Source organism: Fringilla coelebs (genome assembly GCF_963513975.1).
Source record: "Fringilla coelebs genome assembly, chromosome: 7".
NCBI lineage: Eukaryota > Metazoa > Chordata > Aves > Passeriformes > Fringillidae > Fringilla > Fringilla coelebs.
The window spans coordinates 9266881-9288893 of record NC_140035.1 but is presented as its reverse complement, the minus strand read 5'-3'; the positions used below and the strand labels follow the sequence as shown (position 1 = coordinate 9288893).

Here is a 22013-nt window from a genome sequence, read left to right as displayed (position 1 = left end):
GATGATTCACCCACTTGACCAATTTCTAATGAAGTGTCAAACAAGAGTATACAGTCAATAAAATCAAACACAGCCAGCTGTGACTCTGCACCACCAAGACAGCCCATCTGGACTGAAAAAACATTCATTATATGTTTATTTGGATAAAATGGAGAAAGCCAATCTGCAATACTGGGGAAATGACCGGCGTTTTGGCTTTCAAGCACAGAAGATTTCACCAAGTCATCTTACCTGCAAACAATATTCACACTGGTAAGGCTTCTCTCCACTGTGAGTTCTTTTGTGCCTTTCCATGTGATACTTCTGAATAAACCTCATACCACATTCATCACAACGAAATGGCTTTTCACCTGATAAAAAACACATAGCAATATTAATCTAAAAGAATAAATCAACATTTTTCCATAAAATCACCAGATCAAATACTACATTCTCTATTAGAAACAGTAAGAGGATTTCGTCTATTGCTATTGAAAAACAACACAGGGCTTGCTTATATCACTATTTTTTCAATACTCAGTTGCTGATGACTCAAATTACTTTAAGCTTTTATGCTAAAAAAATTCCACCTTTAAAACAAAATCCTTACTCCTCTTTCTAATGTAGGTGCACGTATGCATTACACCTAACAAATTAAGAACTGCAAAGATGGTCTTTCTGAATTGTTGCTACAGTATCCATTTTTAGGGCAGACAACTGTATAAAAATACCTCAAGCCTCTCACCAAGTCATTACCTCAAACCCATCCCTACTAGGAGAGAATTAATGCATTTCCGAACTTCAAATGTAACATTTTGGGCGGTGCTTTCTATTTTTTCCATATTTTTTCCCTTATTTGCATGTGGAATTGAGAGAACTGCTTTGAAAAAGTCCTACTATTTTGGTTGAAACCCAATTTTTTTTTCTAAGAACTAATTTAATTTTTTTTTTAATTAAGTCAAAACCCAAGAAACCTCTGTAGCAGAACCAGCATTTGCCAACTTACAGGTTTTTCATTTTGATTGTTTTGTTAGCTAGTTTTGGTTTCTGGTTTTTTTTCTTTACTTTCAGGAAATACTCGTTCAGACAATATGCACTGCCCTGAATTCATCTTCAGTTCCCCTTATTTTTCCTCACAAAGAAACCCCGTAACAATACTTTCTGAGCAGGGAGTAACTATTTTTATTTCTTTTAACTTTTGCCTTACATCTTCCCTCTGATATTTTTTCCTAGGTTTCTCTGACAAAACCTAAAACTTTCAAATGCATTGTAAAGTTAGTTCTGCTTTTATAGAAGTTCACTATTATTTACTAGAACTCACCCTGAACAACAGTGATCTCTCCTCTTAGTATTTACTATGAAATCTTTTGGACTGACATAGAGGTCAGGGATTGTCTTGGCAGCATCTATCAAGACCCTCTTTGTTCTGGGTACTGCACTGCACTGATTTTTGGGATATGAACTATTTATGTCCTGTTTCCAGAAATATGCAGACTATTGCGATTTTCTGAAGTAGTTTTATTCTTACTAATTATATTATGAACTGTTGAATCACCAACAATTACTTGTTAAAGTTTAAAACTTGAAATTAATAGATTTTATTATTTAAAATGTTGACAGAGTTTCTATTTTCCATTTAGAGACATCTACCCACATCCTTCTACAAAGGGGAATACAGTACCTGAAAATAAGGTCCCAGTATTTATAGAGACTAGAATGGACAATATCTGGATCCCCCACACATGTGCTCCTAGTCAGATCACTAATGCCCAGAGTTTCAACTTCCTTAATTCCAAGCAATTTCTAAATCTCTCTCTTTGTAAGCCTATATCCTATTTCAAATTATTAATTCTTACCTCTTCATGTGGCTTGTCAGCCAATCCCTTTCTTGGATGAAATTATTCCAATTTATTCTCTCCTAAATCAAATTATCTCCTCTCCTCAGATCTCTCAGCTTCTATCAGTTCTTTTTCTATAGGCTCACAACCCCAGCATTCTACATCTCTTCTTTTACTTGACTTAGAGAACTTTACCATTTCTTGCTTATTAATAAGCACCATAAAATTTTGTGCTTTTTTCAACATCCCTTATAAGTTATAAACACATATCATTCCCTCTCATCCTGCCTATAAGCAAATCCTCCTCTCTGGCCTATTTCTTCACTTTCAAACTCTAGGTTCATTCTTAATGTTCTCTTTATTTGTGAGGCACCCTCAAAATTGGAGCGCCTTACTCCCAACGAGCCTGTTCAGACTTTCTGAATCAAATACCAATCCTTGCCTTCCACTTTCAGGATGCTGAGGCAGGACATTTAGACCTCATTGTTCTTGTTTCATACACGGGAACTCTCCCATTCCTGAAGACTACTACTTAGTCCTTGCTACTTACTGTTTTCTTTCCCTTTGCTCCACTATTCTACTTTGTGGGGTTTTTTTTAAATTGCACCTTCAAACAACTCTCCTTACATTGTTTCAAAGCTTGCTTTCATTCTACCTTAGATTTATTTTAGAGAATGGAGTGGCTGTTCAGGTTGAAAACTATCCTGAGCCTTAAAGCAAGAGAGCTGAGTCTGTTCTGGCCTTGAACAGCCCTCTAAGGAGCCATCCTGCAATCCCAGGAAATGCAGAACGCTTTATTAACACACTTACCTGCAGCCTTACATTCATTTCTGTAAGTGAATGCACACAGAGTTCCTTAACATTCTCCTATTCAAGCTGACTACTTGCTGGCAGAAGACTCCACAGCTATCTATCCCTATTTCAAGGCTTAAACAGGGCCAGAGACTTTCAGGGCACAGAAAAATGCACTGCTGGCCATGCCTTAACAGGGAGAAGAATTTGGGGACACTGCCCTGGAGTTAGCTCAGCACAGTACAGAAAATAGTATTTTTCAGTAGAATTCCAGAACATTCTGAAAGTAAGATTAAGAAAACCCTTGTGAAACTGACACCATATTTAATTTTGGCTTTAATCTTCATATGGAAGATAATTTTAGGAAAAGATTAAAAATTAATATGAAGATAGGCTTCCAATAATAATTTCATCCTAGCAGAAGCCTAAAATTTCAGATGCCTTCCACAATTTTGTTGTACTTTTCAGACAGGATCTATTGCAAATGGAGGAGACCATTAATAACAGCCTTTTGATAATGCAGGGAAAATCCAGGACACATTTTTCTGAAATGTCTTGGTCATTGGGAAATAATCAGATGTATAAAAAAACCCTCAAAATTAAAAATACAATACAACAATTAATGCATTATTTATGAAAACAGCGCATGTGTTGTGCCTATGTCTGCAATCTATTAAAACCAAGCAATAGAACTACTCATCCAGTGTAGTACAAATATTATGTGTATGAAGGCTGTAACAATTATAAAGCCAGGCATTTTAAAGTCTAAACAGACAAAAGCAAATACTAAAAGAAGGCTATAAAAAAGCAGCATGACTGAATAAGAAGGCACTTGAATTGTTAGCCCCAATGGTGCTTTATTTTTTTAATGTAATCTTAGTTTTAGTGTTTAAAATGGAAAGTAGGGTGGCTTACACAATTAGGACACATGAACGCATGAGTGGGTAAGGTATAAAGAAACATCTCTAAGCAAAAAGTAAGCAGACATATTTAAAAGGAAAAAAAAAAAGAACATTCAGCATCTTCTCCAACCTCGTAAACTGAAAATATTTGCATAGCAGTGACTCTTCCCTCTCTTACAACTAAAATAGTAATTTTCTGTATCATTAGGGACAAGTTTAGCAGCAGGGTTCCAACACTGCTGCCCTCCTCTACACACAATTATAAGCAAATTTTGTATTAATGCAATGTCTGCTTTTAGATGCAACTGTTTAATTATTTACACAGTATAAGGCTGTTCATTGATTGCTTCCTAACTCCCTCACAACACTTCCTTTGAAGGAGTGGTTCAGAGAACTAAAGTCAAATCAGACTGGAAATAGCTGGGGCACCTGTAAATTGGGGGCTTGTAACAGGCATAAAATGAGGCTTCTACCTGTTACTACCCTCTTTGATTGGTTTAAAATAAACTAGAAAATTTGATAAAAATTTTTAAAAGAGTAAGACCTTTCCTGTTCCACATCAGCATTTTGAACACTGTCCAAAAGCTGGTGCTAAAAGTGGTCATTCACGGAGATAAAAATGCAAAATAAAAAAGTATTGAATAACGTTAAGAAACTCTTTTTTTTTTTTAAGGGTATGAATAATACAAACAGATCTTTACTTTCATCAAAGTAAAACACAGACCTACTGCTCACCTTCTCAGTAGAGAATCAAGTTGAAAATTCAGTTTTTCTGGATGGGTTTAGTTATGCAGCCCTGAACAACAGAGCAACTACACTAACAGCTAAGGGCCAGTAGTGAGCACTGTCATTATAGATGTGAAAGCACAGACAAGTATGTAGAGTGCCAATTAGCTATACTATAACTGGGTGAAGCCAAAAATTAAACTCTAGTTAAATTCTTGTTAACTGAACGGCCTTCAGAAAAAATTCTGCCACTCCTGGAAGCTGAGTTTTAAATGTTTTCTCCTAATCATTTCTAGCTGTCACTTAGGAAAACATCCATGATTCAGCAATTTAAACCACCTTCTATTTTCTGAGAAACAACCAAACTATAGCTCAGGATGTGAGGAAAGGAAGAAACACGGTTATCTTAAAAAAGTCAGATATGGTTAATTAGTTAAACGGTATCTTTTTCTCTGCTAAACAAAGACTAGCATATGTAAGAGCTGGCATAAAATCCCACCACATCCACCCCCCTCCCTCCAAAGCTTACAATCGACATACATCTCTCATTAGAGCTAGAAGCTAAAAGATAATTAAATCAATTTATAAAATATTTGCAGTCAAGTGTTAATTAACTATATTGCCCAGACTCTTATTTTCAAAGCCACGTACAGGGAATAATCCTCATTTGAAAAAAAAAAAGAAAACTCTTCTGAAAAATGTGAAGACTGCACTTAAATTTTTGCCTTTTTGGGGGGGGCTGGAGGGCAGATAGATGGAAGAGACTGAATGAGCATTCTTTTCAAGAATAAGTATCTACACAAAGTGGAGGCAGCATGGTTCACCAATTCAGAGCCAGAGGAAAGACTAGAAGCAGAACAAAGACACTGGACAGAAGAATGGAAGACTCTTCTGAGGCTGACTGGCTGAAGGAAACCTACTTAGTCTGGACTCATGGCAACCTAGGATACAAAAATCCCATAAACAACAGGGCATTTGTGCATGTAACTCCCTGTACACTGCTCTGAAAATTCATTTTGCAGAGTTTTTTCTCCCTCTCAACCCTTACACATGCACACACTGCACTGCGTGTTAGTAGCTTTCATATCCATTTAAATGCTACAGCCAAGAAACACTGTGCACATTCACCAGCTCTGCTTTTCTGAAAAAGAGGCTGAGAAATTGGCATCTAGTCCAAAAGGGACCATATTACAAAATATTTAAAGAGGGATTGAAAGGCCATGCACCAAAATGCCAAAAACCCAATGAAACCAAACCTGTTAAAGAATGTGGTTCTGTGTGGTGCAACAAGGTAAAAAAAAAAATAAACATATATAAACTTTAACTTGCTTTGCTTTAAAGCTTTGGGCCTTATTTGACCTATACTGCATATTTTTAAACTAAGACTCTTTTTAGAACAGTTCTGAATTAAACCTAAAAGAAGAAAAAAAGTGAAAAGAAAAGCTGAGACTAATACCTTTGGGGTTAGGCATTTTGGCCATTTTAGTCCTGGCACTTTTCCATCAAATTCAAATACAAACAAACAGACAAACAAACAAATAAATCTATGGAAATGTAATTTGTAAGTCCCCCTTGTCTGAATTAACTCGATACAACAAAAGACAGAACTGCTTAACGAACTTTGACTTTTATGAATGCACAAACTTCAGGATTTGCTGCTCTGGGGTTATTTATAGAAAACTACTTTCAGATCCGCTTACTGGACTTCATACTCATTTTACAGCCGAAAGAAAGTGGAACAAGTTGAAAGCACAAAACTAATTTCTTTTAAAAAGCTTTATAACTTTGTAACATGTGTTAAATTAAAACAAACTACGACAGGGTTTTTGGCTGCATATTTATTACCAGAAACCTTGCCTGAGTGGGGAAACAGTTTTTAAGCACGCCAGTAAAGATACTCAAGGCACTATACTCACCAGTATGAATCTTCTCATGCCTCTGTAGCAGGTACTTCTGTATGAAACGCATGTCGCACTGACTGCACTGAAATGGTTTTTCACCTTGAACAATATAATTCCACATCCATAAGTTAATAACTACACACTGTTGTTTCTGATAACTATTTTTGAGGAATATTAAAATGTCTATTAAAAACACCAGCATCTGAGCGAATTCCAAAAATACCCTGATACCAAAAAACATTTGCCTTACTAGGTACATGAACTGCAGAGTTCTCTCCATGATCCTGAGAGTCACATTAAGACTAGCACAGAAGAGTGATCTGGAATGGCTGTAATTTCCTCAAGTGCAAGATCAATCAGGATGCTGGCATAGACTGCATTCAGGATACTGGCAAGCTATTATAACAGTAAGTACCTTTTTCACTTCTCCAAACACAGAGATACCTCATCAGGCAAATAAGCAGCCGCAGCACATTTTACAAAGGGGTCAATTTTTGGCACTTAGGCTACAAGTCAACCCATTACTTTCTGATAAAGAAAGAAAAGAAACCTTGTAAACAGTTAGCTCTTCAGTTTATTAAATATATATGTTGAGGTTTTTTTTCTGATATTCTTTTGACACTTTGGTGCATGGAATCTCCAAGCTTAGATGCCAAGTTAGCTACACTCTTAAAACTGAAATTCGCATAGAGCTGAAAACATTTTTAACATAAGTAAACAACTCTTTATATAGTAGAAAAGACAAATTTGAAGTCAAGCAGTACCTGTATGAATGAAGACATGTCTCTGTAAATGGTAGTTGGTTCTAAAGGCAGCATTGCAATGCTCACAAACATGAGATTTGTGGGTTTTCAGACCAAGTGATCCATCCTCATTTATTGTAAGGATCTATTTTAAAAAGAGTAAAATTTGTTCTCACACTACCCTCTAAAGATGTCTTATTAACTACAAAAAAAAAAAAACATTAATTTTTTCGATGCAGAAAATGTAATTATTTCAGGTAAAACAATGCTAATTTCTACAAAACTATGCGTTAAGCTTCTAATACACATTTCCAATTGCAGTCCAATCCAACTTGTGTCTCGTTGTGCATTAAGAGATATTTCAACAGGACAGAGACAAAGGCAGCTCATGGAAAATCAGCTTAGAGCTTCCCTAGGCGCAGCTGAGTCACTTTATACACTACTGTTTATTTTGTCCGTCTGTTGGAAAGGATGCAAAGTAATCAAACCACTCCTGGGCACTAAACCATGGACAATTGTATTTTAAAGAAAAAGTGAATAGTTAAATTCTTTATATCAAATCACAACTCTAAATGTTCGCTAAAAGTCATTAAAGCTTAACCAGAATAGTCATATATTATCTACATCTGTATAAAACCAGTAGTCTCAAAGGTAAAATTATATTTTAAAAACCAAAATCCCAAAGCCAAGCAACCAAGAGAACAGTATTATTCTTCTCCCCTTTCAGGTTTTTCACTTAATAAAGTATTGCTCACTTAATATACATATTAAAGCATCTTCTTGATAACTTCAACTTGCCACACTCAATTGCTCTGCTGTCAAACAAAGCCACTATTTTCATATAAAATTTAAAAAACTTAAATTTTAAAAATGCACCACATCTACTTATTCAATAAAGCTAATCACAGGTTTTCTCTAATTCATCAAAAAGAATAAAAATAGAAAACTAAACCAAAACCCAAAATCTCTACTATCTCTGGCAAGAGAATAAGAAAATCAGTAAACAAATTACATTTATAAAATCTTGCTTAACTGCAAACACAACTATAAAGAAGAGCTTAAGGAACCTTAAATAATACAGTTTAGTCCCTTGTTATTAAAAAAAAAAGTATGCTGGGAAAACACATCTGCAGTTTGATTAGCTACAGCGTTTTAGGTTTTATGATAATGACAGTGATGAGAAAGAGAGAGTCAATAACTGAAACAGTATCTCTGAAATAGCAAATACTGTAGGATCTACTTAATTTTTAATTCTACTGCGTCAAAACAAGAGTGAAAGTCTCAGACTAACAAATTCTTGTGCATTCACTCTGAAGGACAAGCACATTCATACGTTTGTAAGATTGGTGTGTTACAGCTCCAGTCACAGAGAGAGACAATTGTAAAGACTCTGTTCTGTAACATTATCCAGCTGATGAAGCCAACTGCGTCTTTAAAACAAATTTAAATACATGTTATGAAATGCTTTTCATATATTATATTGAAATTTTAAAATAATTGTGCAGAAAATACACTTAATTTCATGGTTATCCTAAACCTGGGCTCTTCTACTTAATCTACCATCTCTTAAATGATGAGAGTTAGCTTTGTCAGAGCAGCTTCCCTAACCAAAGCAACAAAAAAGCTTGTGCGTGTGAGTGTGTGCGCGTGCGTGTGTGTCCGTGTGTGCACGTGTGTGTGTCTGCGTGGGAGAGGGAACAGGAGACAGGAGTCATGATACCTGATGACTTCTTCCTTACCTGACCACTGCATTGATATACAAGAGAATTTAGAACGTTTCAGTATGTTAACTGACTTCCATTTGTCAGAGTTCCAGCTGCTTGTTTGGATGGAAAATCAACCCCACTACTCTGGAAATACTGAAACTGCAGTAGGTTCTCACCTAGGTCAGTCCTTCAGCTTTTTTCTACTCTGCCTTTCTACTCTGACAGGTCTGAAAAAGGGGAAGAGAGACTGAAAAAGAACCTGTTTAACAATTCTCCTGATCATTTTTCAATCTTTTGTCATCTCAAAAGACTAATCCTGGCAGACTGGGAGATAAAAAGGAAGCATGCAAGTACACGTCTGTAGAAAGAGGGGCACACGCCTCTTCTACCTTGCCATGTTTCCATGGAAGTGATCTCTGGATGTACTCAACCTAGATCTCCTTTTTCTCTCAAAGGGAGAAGTGAGAAAAAAATGCACAGCATTTGGAACTTGCTTCCACACCCAATCTGAAGCAATTTCTCAGCTTTCCAAGAATACTACAGGTGCAACCTTATTTGACAGTGCTTTGAGGAGGACTGGAAGGTCCTGCTCCCAGGGCAACAAAAAGGAGGTTTGGGAGATTTTCTTTGTATTACCGTGAGTTTCTCTTTAATGTACAAACAGTCTGGGTTGATTTCTAAGTAGGCTTATTTTAATGCTGCTGTGTGATAACATATAACTGATTTACTTCTATCAGAGCAGCCTGCATATGTTCTATTTTAAGTCTGAAGATTAATAGTGATTTGGGGAATTACTAGAAGATGTAACACTGCTACCTCATGAGCTGAAATGATTCTGGTTTTATCTGAAGTGCTTCTCAACAGAAGAAAATTGTTTTCAGACATACAGGGATACATAGTCCTCATGAATGGATCTACAAAACAAATTTTTAAGTAACAAACCAGCAGCTAGGGTAAGAACCTTTTGATATAAATAAATACATATATGAAGATGATTATGACCACAGGAATTTTCCCTACCAGTAAATTATTTTATATATATTAGTAAGCTTTTTAGAATTTTCAAAACTACCATTTTAGTTTTCTTTTTAAAAACTTTTCACTACTATGCATGAAGCATATAAAATTATCAGGCTCACAGAAAAGCACAACTATTATTAGATAGATACAGAGTAATGATTTATAAATGGTCTACAAAGCTACTGACTCATAATTTAAAAAAAAATATTTGGAGAGAGAACTGCCTGGAGAGACAGATGTTAAAATATGTCAAGAGTTCATGTTGCTAAAAGGAGTTCAAAGAAAAACACTGTTATATCAGTTTTGTTTTGGGTCTCTGGTGAACTTCAGAACTGCATCTTTACTGAGCAAACAAACAATTTCCAGCCTAACTAGTTCAAATGCTAATGAAATTAGTCATAGTCAACCAAATCTTCAGGTCCTTTTAATCTTGGTTTTGCCAAATCAATGTCTTACTTTTGCTGGTGAACGCTGTTTTCTTTTCTTCTTTTTCTGCAAATCTACTGGCTCTCGTATTTGTTTTTTGTCTCGTTTCTGTTGTTCAGATGCATCAGTAAAGGTAATTTCTTGCTTTACACTGATCTGTTAAGATACCAAGTGCCAGTTTCAGGTAAGGTTCTCACTACAGAAAAGCAATTTTTCAATTTTAGAAGATGACAAACTGCTGAAACAGAAAACCTTTTCCTAAGGGAATTATCTTCTGGCTTCACTCTTTCAGAAATTTAAGTGAAAGAATTAATATGTATCTTAAATAAAAAGGGCACAGTTAATTTCCTCAGTAACATTTTGATGTATCCTTTCATTCATCTCCCAAGGTCTTTTTTCCTGACCTGTGGTGATTTTGAGATCAGTTCATATATTAAAATCACTTCCATCTGTAAAACCATTCAGTTTTTCATACCTATTTTACTTTAGTCCGAGCTGTTGTCGACATAAGATTTAACGGAATAGTTTATTATATATTTAATACAAAAGTATTTTTAAGAAAAAAAAAACAAAAACAGTTCCAATGAAGTTTTTGATAAAAAAAAAATTTAAAAATCTTGATCTAATGTGAACTTTAATGAAGACCATGATACTCTTACATTTTTCTAACACCTGAGCGACCTGATCTACAGCTAACAGAGTAGTGTTTTAACAGTGCTGTGTTTCTGAAGATTATTCTTCATGTGTAAGGCTATATACTTTTATAGTCCTGGTGATTGTCCTTTATGTTTGAAGGGTAACAGTGATGGTGTGCTGCATTACAGACAGATGCTCTGTTTTCAAAAGGAAGTCATCTCTATGCTCTCTGGGAAAGCCAAGGTATGCCTTCTATGAGATTCGTGGAGGGGCATATTTATGGTCATGTATGAAGTGTCACAGTCCAACCTGCAGTGTGAATGCAATTGCTAAGCGTCCACATACCTTAAAAACATACAAGATGCTTCCTATAGCAAAAGCAACTAAACAGTACTATGAACAGCATAAACAGTATGCACCTTCTAATAGCACTATTTATTCCACTTTGTAGTTACCCCTGAACATTAAATATCCTTAAATGAGCACATTTTAACACTTTAGTTCTATGGTAACAGCCTGCTTATAAAATATTTATAAAACAGATACTTAAAGATTATACTTAATTGGCAAAATTTATCCACAGCCAGAGGCAAATGACATAAATATTTTGATAATCAAAATCCAAACAAACAATTAATAGATTCTTGCCAGAGTAGGATTAGACTACCAGATCAAGCTTCCTAGTAATCTCTCCAATATTTCACAAAGAAATTGCTTACAGGGACATTAACAGCATACTGCAGCCCTTGAGGAAGTCTATCTTGTGCATCCATTTCATCATCATTTTTTACCGTCTCCTCATGGACCATGAGTTCATCATGTGAAATCATCTCTTGCTGTCGAAGTTCACTTTCCTGTAACACTTCATCTGTTGCAAGAATTTCTTGGTGCGGCATAGTCCGATCTTGAAGCACTGCCTCTTGCCGTTCTCTCGATACTCCAGACTGGTCAGATACTGCACCCATCCCTACCATAGCCCTGGATGACTGCATCTGGTCTATGCCACCACATTTAAGAAATAATCCTCCCAGCTTGTCTTCAATGTTCATTCTTAAGTGCAATTACCTACAAAGAAAGTTTTAATAGTAAACATCTACAATTGGTGCGCTTGCTTAAAATTTTTTACTTAAAAACATTTTATAAGAACTCAAGTCAGTACTCAACAAACACACATGCAGTCCTCAAATTGATACTGAATAAGAACCAAAAGTTGGATATCTTCAAGGAATGTCAAAAGACTCTCCTTTTGCACATCTGTGTGCACACAACTGAACACTTTCAAATAAAAGTTTCAAATCATGCTCCTGACTTCTGGCAAAAGTATGGTAATTAAGTGATGGATAATTCCTCCTCATTCCTTAGAAAACTTTTAATTTTTTTTCTTGTATTCCCTCTTTGCTCTGTTCTCTTTTTCCATTTTGACTGTCTTTTACAAGCACCTCTTTCATACTGGTCCTGTTCTCCCTACTTCCTTGTCCTTCCAGCGCCCTTCCACTGCAGTTACCCCAGGGCATTGTTGCTCCTGGAACATCTTAATATCCACAAGTGAGGGAAAACTGGGCTGCATCCAAAGCAGCAGTTGAGGGAGGTGATTCTGCCCCTCCACTCCACTCTCCTGCGACCCCACCTGCAGTGTTACATCCAGCTCTGGGGCCGCAACATAAGGAGGATGTGGATATGCTGGAGCAAGTCCAGGGGAGGAAAGGAAAACTATCAAAAGGCTAGAACATCTCTGCTATGCCAACAGGATGAGAGAAAAAGAAGGCTCTGGGGAGACCTTATTGCAGCCTTTCATTACTTAAAAAGGAGCTTTTAAGTGGAGAAAACTTTTTAGCAGAGCCTGTTGCAACAAGACAAGGGGTAATGGTTTAGAATGGAGAGATGGTCACTCTAGACTAGATAGATGGGCAATTTAGACTAGATACAAGGAAGAATATGTTACAATGAGGGTGCTGAAACACTGGCACAAGATACCCAGAGAGGTGGTGTATACCTCCTCCAGGAAAACATTCACGGTCAGGTTGGATGGGACTGAGCAAACTGATTTAAGTGAAGATGTCCCTGCTCATTGCTGGGGGTTAGACTGGATGGCCTTTAAAGCTCCCTACCAAACCAAAATATTCTGTGATTCTATGAAAATGCAACTTTGTAGCTAAATCTGTACATCAAATAAAGACCATAGAGAGGTCAAAGCTGTTCATTAAAGACATTCACAGTGAGCAGGAGCATTAGTGAGGAAATATAAATTCCAAACATGAAAAGCAATACAATTCACAATATTCCAACAAGTATCATGACATTATTAACTAGTTTCTAGCACAGAGCAGGAGGCTTTTGTGAAGCTGGAAGTGGCAGCATCTTCTCATTCTACTAATCAATATATATGCAAGATAGTTCTAGGACTCTTCTCCTTGGCACACTGGATGTCCAGTCAGAGCAGTCAGTCTCTCCTTCACCCTATTCCGAAGGCCCATAATCCCAACTACCCACTCCTCAGTGCTCCTTGAGACAGGACACCAACAGAGAGACAGACAGACATCCTTCCTCCATCCCTCTATGTTCCCACAGCCAGAGAGCAGAGGCAATACACACACACAGGCCACAGCAGACACAGAGGTGGGAACAGAGGCACAGGGGAGTTGGACAGCACACAGCAGGCGCAGCTAAAAGCACCACAAGGGACCTTGGGCAGCATCACAACAGCAGCAGCACCCTTGACTTTGATGCATTCAGAGTGAGGATACAGGTGTGATGTGGGTACATTGCTCGACACCAGCTTCAAATTCCATCCCCCTGAGAGTGCAGCATGGAGAAAGGATCCAGCTCCATTCAAGTCTCAAGTCAGAGGCGATGCTGCCTCCCCTGCAGCTCACAATGACTATTCATAACCAAAGAAATCAGGTCTCTCTACAGGTTATATCCACAGAAATCAGGTCTCTGCCTAAAACCAGCAGGGCCATCACAGCAGAATTCCACCACAACATCCCCCTGCCAGTCTAACAGGCTGCCAACATGCAAAAACCCTCCATCAAACAAATGTACATCAAGTGTCTAAACTTCCATATTCAGTTTCATCCATTTGATCACTTTCTAAATAATTTTCTTCTCTGGGAATATATTTCAAAAACTCTCAGTGTATCTAAACATTTGTGAAGTTTTCTTTATATCAAACTACATTGAGTTTACAAAATAAACAGTGGTTTCTTTTTGGGTGAGATCCTGGAATACTTGGTAGGAACAGAATCACCAGCTGAAAGAGCTGAAAATTCTCATGAGTTTCTCCTACATGGTCCTTTGTTTCAAATATTACTATTGGTTCTTAAGATTCTGAAAGTAAAATTAACTCGATGTCTTAAAAAAACTTAAAAAAAACCGAAAAACAACCTCACCACACACCACAACAAATAAAGTAAAAAGCCAATTCACACATCCTGATGGCAAGTCATGTCTTACAACTCAAAAGTGAAAGAACATTTGTCCCTATTCTGTACCGTGAGAGGTTCTAAACTTCCGAATACATCATAGAAAGGCTGACAGCCAGGATGGTCTGACCTCTCTCAGTTAGAAATACTTAAGAAGCACACCAAAGGAAGAAGCTTTTCAGGCAAAAGTTTTTTTATTATTTTTAGTAAGCCTTGCTCTGCTGGAAATCAGGAGGACAGAGTCACCAAGCTAAATGTCTTTATACATGACAGTGTCATCAATCTTTTTAGCATTCTTCCTTCCTACATAACAAGTCCATTTTAGGGACCAAAACCCCTCACGACAGGAGAAGAACATGGAAAAATTCTGTTCAGCACATTTATGCTTTTTTGTTCTCCTGCAATTCTAACATAAGTCTGAAATCATGCTTTTGATTTTCGCAGTATCTGTCTTCAAATACAGACAACAATTTCTTAATGCCTTGAGTGAGCTCAGGTAGCACTATGTGACAAACTGACTCTCCAATTAATCCATTTAGGGTAAGAGAATGAGATGTCCTCAAGGGAAAATGCAGATCTGGTATGCCATATAGCAACTTGCAGACATTATATAATCCATGAAGTATTTTTCAGATGTAACTGGGAAACCAAACTGATAGTTTCTCAGCAATAACACAAACAAACAAACAAAACCTGGCACAGCACTAAGGCTGTATTCTTCCCACCAATGCAGATCTCCCAGAGGTCTTGCAACAACATCATAAAAAAAGAAAGTAAGGATTAATTTATCATCTTTTTGGTTTGGAATATCCTGTGCCAAGTGAGAAAGGTGAGACAGAAGTGAAATTCTTAAGATTTGGTAAAAGATGGTGCTAAAGACCTAGGGCTGAGACTGGTTCTTTTGGTAGAGCATTCTAAATATCTAGCTTGAAAGACAGACTTCAAAGAAAATAAAACAGATGTATCTACTCATTTCAGCCTTTATCTGAACTCAACCCATACTCAGGGTACATCTCACACAGACTGTCATTCACTGTGCTTTTGTTCCACACTACAGAAATACAACAGCATCAGGTCACTGCAGATTCTCCAAAGGAATGACGTGGACAGGTATGAGAATACAAGAACTCAAGATGCTGAAACACAGTAAAGGGAGAGCAAACAGCATCAAGTGTGAGAACATGGTGGCCCTAAGCTGTCTGCTCAGGCCACTGGCAAGAACAGCACAGAAGGTTGTTCTACACGAAGGATGATATTGCCACATCACTCTGAAATTAGGTAGGAATTGCGGAAATCCTGGATTTAAAGCTACTTCCTGGCAGGAAGTTAGGCAGGCTAAGAAGCTGAGTTAACCACACAGAAGAGCCTGCTGCTCTCACCAACAGAGGCAGGAAGACTCCTGACATGCCAAACCTTGGGCCAGCTGCTGTGATACAGCAGCTTCCCAGAGGACAGGCCAGCTGTGGGCTGGTATTCACCGCTCTCGCTGGCTCCCGCAGTTGCAACGGATATGGAAACAGTTTCTTTCTCACCCTGACTAGCTGGTTTAGCAGAGTCATGCAACTGAGAGCCCTCAAGTTGTCTTCCAGCCATGATCTTGAGTCATATCAGAAGTGGTGCAGTAAGTGCACTGCTTATTAATCAGGCTTTCAAACACCTGGCTTTTCAAAGAAAAATACTGAGAACTCATAGTGTTGGGCTGCATATGAGAAGTGATGAAAAACAATGTAAGTTACATGACTTGCAGGTGATGTTTCAAAACAAAGAGGCAATGTTTTAAAACAAAGAACCACAAACAAAAACAGGCTATTAATCCAAGCAAGAAGCATCCCAAATGCAATTAATTCAGTAAAACACTTGTAATTTGTCAAGTGACACCTTTCGGCTCGCATAAAAGGAATCCTATCATTTAAATTGAAGATGAGAAGTGTTCTTGGAAGAATGACAGTGTGATAAAGAAATGTAAGTTAAAAGCATTCAAACAAGAACACTTTACCAAACTGCAAAGATTAAATACATTTTTAAGTGCAAAATGCATTTGTGAAATAAAGATCAACTTACTTAGAGATTATCTCTAGGGAAACTACAAAAATGCAAACCACATACACACACACAAGCAAATTTCCTGGCATAAGACATTGCTATCCCTATTGCAGAGATGTTTTTCATGGAATTTCAAAAGTTCTATTAAGCTTCACCAAGTAATATCTTGATTTTTCTTAGAGTATATAGTTCCTCTATAAACTGACAGAAAAAGAGCTGTCAACAAAACCTTTAAAGAATACATTTTGCTTGACAGAGGTTCTCCATGCATTTACTGCAGGCAAAGCATCTCACAAGAGATATCTACAGGCAGAGCTCCCTGGGAGGAGAGAGAGGAAGGGGAAGGACTGCCCAGAAGACAACTCACAGGACCCTGCCAGCGCCTTCTCTTTTCACAGGGTGCTCCACAGCTGCCTGCAGCACATCCCCAGCCAGTGAAGCACATCGCTTCACTCAGAAACCGCTGCTTCGCCAGAGCCTCCGGCTGCACTTCACAACTATTCATTTCAGGAGCCCTGACATCAGCTTTTCCAAAGAGTTCTGCACTGAGCTGGAGAGCTGAGCAGCAAAGACAATATTCCTAATTAAAGAAACAACCACTTAAATGAAAACATGCTGCATGAAAAGCATGACAACATTTCAATTCAGAATCAGAAATAAAAATACCATCAAGAGAAAACATTAATTGATTCAAAAAGTCTGCTGGGATGGTGGCTGCTATGAGGTAGATGTGAACAGAGATGCTAAAGGAAAGCAGCAAAATTTGTAAGCCATCAGAGTTCAACACCTGGTCCAGCTCTTGTTCTCCACTTTGATTAATGGTAAGGGTTATTCTATCTTCTCCCTTCTTTTCTTAAGCATGAAGTAAGGCATTATTTAATGAGCAAGTACCCAGAGATACTAATTGGGTTCACTTTAAAAATAAAATCCATATGTGCAGAAACATGAATTCTGTAGGATTTAAAAGACTATTTGTGACAGAGGAGAAAAGAAAACACGTTTAAGGATTAACAGCAGAGACAAAAATGAAAATCATCTGCAGTTTAGCATCTATTTGTAGAACAGAATTAATGTTTTTGCTTTTCCTTTTGAAGTAATATGGACTTTTTGTATTTGTAAACATTGTCCTGCAAAAAGTCTTTGTTGTTCCATAACTTCTACTACTTCTTTTAAGTGTTAAAAAGCAGGATTAGCTGCTTTCTATATCCATAACCCACTCCACCCTGTCTCCTATACTATCTTCTCCCTACTTTTGCAAGGCAAAAAGGAAGGAAAGAAGGCTAAGGAAAACATGAAAGGAAATCTGTTAAAATGTAACTATTCTTCTGGCTTAAACCTGAGCTCCTTCTGGAGGACTGTAGCAAAGACCTGAGACAGAAATATGACTTTCACTACAGCAATAAGCTCTTTTTGACCATGTTTTCTAAGATACAACCCAAACACAAGAGTCAGGATGCACAACAGCAATTCTAACTTGCCTTTAGCAATCTGATACTGTTCTGATGAAAACTACCTCCAAGATTCCTCTCACAAAAGCTGACACTGTGCTCAGCCCAAGGTATTAAATGGTTTCAGGGTAACCTTACACTGGGAGTAGCCTGATGACATTATTTTAGCTCCACATTTTGGGAAGCGTGTTTTCATTAAAGACAAGGCAAAATCCCTGATGAGCAAATATCTGAAGCTACAGAACATGTACCTGAGCACTCCTCCCACATCCTTGCTTCAAGAGCTTTTGGAAGAAGGAATACATGCAGAGCTCAAACTACAAAACATATAAAGGTTACTTGTGCAAAATGAACACAGAATAAACCTTTCAAAAGGCAATCTGGGGAAACACCTCAGCTTCTTTAGGCTCGTCTCTATGGTCATGTTAGAATTATTTGTGCTAAACTGTAAGCTTAAATTAATATAGTGTACATAAATCTATAGTGTACATAAATCTATAAAACTCCCTAAATAAACATTCTCGTTCTAGTTCAGAATATTTTTCTTCCCTGTTTAGTGGAATAGTATAATTTGCTTTGGAAAGGTTTATTCTGAATTAAAAAGTCAACCCCCTTATAATCAGAGCAGTTTACTGGCATGATTAGAAAAACCTTTCTAAATAGCCAAACTTCTACAAAATCAACCACAGCTCATAAATGTCCCATTCCAGTGGGACATTTGGTGTGTTTTGTTAAGTACCCAACTCTCAATGATACTGCGAGAAACAATCCAATAGAGGGGGTATCTGCCCAAAGGGGAGTGTCCTGCACCTCTCCCCCCTCAAATCTCCTTGTTGCCTAATTTGGGTTGAGCACAGCATTCTGCAGCTGGGAAGGGAGCTGGACAAAAACATTCCCACAGAAAAGCCCTGAGGTTTCGTTCGGATCAGTGGGACAGAGCAGGTGGAGGATACGGGAGATGGGCAGTGAGGAAGCAGGAGCAGGGAACAGGACAGTTTCTCCCAGGAGTGGTCAGTGGTTGGATCAAACCAGAGTGCATTGTGAAACTGCTCCACAAAGGCCATGTGCACACACAGAGGAACACCTCAGAGCTGCCACCCACACATGCCCAACGGCTATGCCAAATTCAGACCACGGGAAAAATGGCTATCTACATTCCCAAATTCATTCCTCCTAAAATGAAGTATAAAAGTCACCAATAATTCTACAATTCCTGATGGTAATGAAGATAGCAACTGGGCTTAATAGCATGTATAAAACTACTAATGCTTAAGCATTTCCATGAATGAAACCATCACCAATGCAAGCCCCTCCAAAAGGAAGAGAAAAATTAGAACTGAACAGGTTCCTAACATCTACTTTAAATCCCTATCAAACCATGCAAAATGCTGACTATTCTCATCACATCAGAAAATACATTAAGTTGCACTATTAAAATATGGCTATAGTCCAATATAAAAGGAAACACAGCTAGCTTTCACAATATCAAAGGTTCAATTTTTACCATACTGCAGAAGCCTAGAGAGTAAAGAATAATACCCTACTTAATGGTTCTAAATAAAGAACATTAAATAAAATTCTCTCTTATCCCTACTCAGAAAAATAACACTCAGCTAAAAGAACGATTTTTAAATTAACACACAAGGATTTTTAAGAATCAATTAGAATGCATTGACTTGCAAAAAGAAAGCAATCAAACATAAATCATCATGAAAAGGTTAACAGATCATAAAATCAACACATTCTAAAAGGTAACATATGATATACTCTTATGACTTGTTGCACAGTTATTTCTGAGTGCTCCATGTTGCTGAACACATGCCAGTGCAGGGCCTGACTCCACCAAGATTTACACTCATACTGAGCTGTGAATAGTCCTATTACAATCAACAGGATTACTCACAGAAAATCTCCTTATCGTGCATAAAATTATCCATGTGTGAAAATCTTTGTCACCTTTCTTATACTGAAATCTGTATTCCATCATCACCAGCATAACCATAATTTAATATCAAATGTGCATATGGAAAAGCTTGTGATGCTGTATTTAAAAAGCCACAGTTCCATGTCAAAATCTACAGGGGTATTACCAGTGTCACAAACATACTTTAAATAGCCCAAAAATCACAGGCAATGCTACTTTTTATTTGGGAAAAAAAAAAGCCACTGGTTTTGTAGCACTAAATCATAAACTACTAGAAAATAGTTATTTTTCAGAATTTATCTGGGAATTTTTCCCACTGGATAGTTAACCTCAGAAGAACACTGCAAGATTTCTGTCTTTGCACCATGAAACTTGGACACTCAAAAGTGCTCACTCTGGGGATTTCTGGTGACAATTATATTGAGGAAAACAAACACTACACATAACTAAGGCTACCTAGCATCTTCTAAGTAGCATTTTACAACTTCAGTCCACAAGTGGGATTCCTCAGGGCTTGGTACTGGGACTGATGCTGTTTAGTGTGTGTGTCAGGGACATGGACAGTGGGATTGAGGGCACCCTCAGCAAGCTCCCAAAAACACCAAGTGATGAATGCCCTGGAGGGAAGAGATGCCATCCAGAGGGACCCTGACAGGTTGGAGAGATGGGCCTGTGTGAACTTCATGAAGTTCAACAAGGCTGAGTGTAAGATCCTGCAAGTGACACAAGACAATTCCAAGCACAAATACTGGTATTTTACATTTTTAAAATACAAATATCATAAATATATGTGCATGTGTGTGTGTATATATATATACACATACATATGTGGTTTTCTACAGCACACTGGATGGAATGCTCCACAAAAATATGTGAAACTAGTCAGATTATAAGATTCTTGCTCTGTTTGTTACAAGTGCCAAAACATGCATGAGTCACGGAGCGCATGAAAAGAAAGCCGTGACCATTTAGGCAGTTGAACCCTACCTTGCAAAACAGGATCAAGCCCTTTCTACAATTTTTTTTTTTAAATAGGTGATCAATAATTATATTTGGCACATTTTCTGGCTGCTTATTCTGACACATTTGGGTCAGATTTACCCAAAATGCTGAGTACTCAGGGCTGCAATTACGTCACTTACAGCACTACTTTAAAAATACAAAGATGAATGCAATGCTGCTATTTTAATTTTAAAAAAAGTTCTTAAAGAGCTCAATGGACATCCACACCAAACACAAATTTTCATCTTACTCACAGGCACCAATTCTCCAGCCATAAAATAAGAAATATCCATTTCCTCTCCCTGAGGCATAGTAAAATACTTGTAACAACAAGCAATATTCAATATAGGTCACAAGGGTGAACTAATCTGTTTGTGGTGCTCTTGTTCCTGCAGCCTGAGGGGAGAAGGCAGCACACCTCAGATGGAAAGGTAAACCTGCACCAATGACTGAGAAAACTGCTGTGAGAAGGCAGGTAAGAGGGGTCTAGCCTCCCCAGGACCTAACCACTGACCAGAAAGCCCAACCAGCAGGTTTCCAACTAACATGGAGCAGCCACTTTGGTGCAGAATCATTAATCATTAGAGGCTGGGGCACACCAATGTGGGACTGCCATCAAGAAAAGGTAAGCATGAGAGTAAGACTTTGAAAAGAGAAACAGTATTTACCACTGTGATGTAACAGAACTACTAGAGATTTGACTTCTTTTTGCAGCTCTGCCTCTGCTTTTGGGGCAAATCTATTATTTTGGCAAATCATTTGCCCTCCCATCTTTCCACTTCCTGTCTCTAAATCAAGTGCAATGATCTACCTAGGATTTAGGTGTGAAGCGAGCAGCAGACATTATCTCTGAGGGCCTCAAAAGCCTACTGATAACTATTACAGAAATTTCACAAAGAAATATATTAATTCTGCCTTCAGAGCAGGATTAAGCAGAGCACAATAAGAGAACACACATTACGCAAAAAGAAGAAAGCAAAGTACAGAGCAGCTGCTTATCCAATTCATGGACATTCAAAAAGGTAGAGGCTTTGGGGTTCATGTATCATGAAATAATATGGCATAATATTAAGATGCAATATATTAATAATATAAAGAGGATGGTAAAATTAAGTGGCACAGGTAAAACTCAATGCTGCAATTTTAAGGCTTGCATATTTGACTTACACCTAAAATTGCTCTTTTAAAACCATGCTTTTCTTGTAATATCTTTACTTCAATATTTTCTAAAAGGCCATCTACATGTACTAAAGAAAAACAGTAATTACAGAAAAATTCAAGACAATTACTTAATACATCCCATAGATTAAATAACTTTGGACAATAAGCTAAGAGAAGTATAACCAAGAAGGTTTTGCTCAAAAAACCTGGAAGTTAGCTGCAAAAGCCATCTTAGAGATTCTGGAAGACATTCCTCATTTATATACATGACAGCACAAGGAAAACTTACAGGAAAAGAAACAACACCATTCTAAACCATAGGCGAGAAGTTCATGAATAACAAC

At 37.6% G+C, this 22013-nt stretch overlaps 1 protein-coding gene across 2 annotated transcripts in view; it reads right to left on the bottom strand.

Moving 5' to 3' along the window:
* Positions 1 to 22013, bottom strand: part of ZNF148 (zinc finger protein 148) — a 40722-nt gene that overhangs the window by 8862 nt on the left and 9847 nt on the right. Inside the window, exons 2-6 of one of the 2 annotated variants that reach the window (XM_084208954.1) lie at positions 11389 to 11734; positions 10064 to 10189; positions 6903 to 7026; positions 6154 to 6237; positions 232 to 350 (exon numbers count right to left, since the gene is read on the bottom strand). In XM_084208954.1, the coding sequence (XP_084065080.1) occupies positions 232 to 350; positions 6154 to 6237; positions 6903 to 7026; positions 10064 to 10189; positions 11389 to 11718 (783 nt within the window). In that variant the 5' untranslated portion in view covers positions 11719 to 11734. The remainder of the gene's footprint in view (positions 1 to 231; positions 351 to 6153; positions 6238 to 6902; positions 7027 to 10063; positions 10190 to 11388; positions 11735 to 22013) is intronic. The other variant, XM_084208955.1, reaches the window with a different exon arrangement.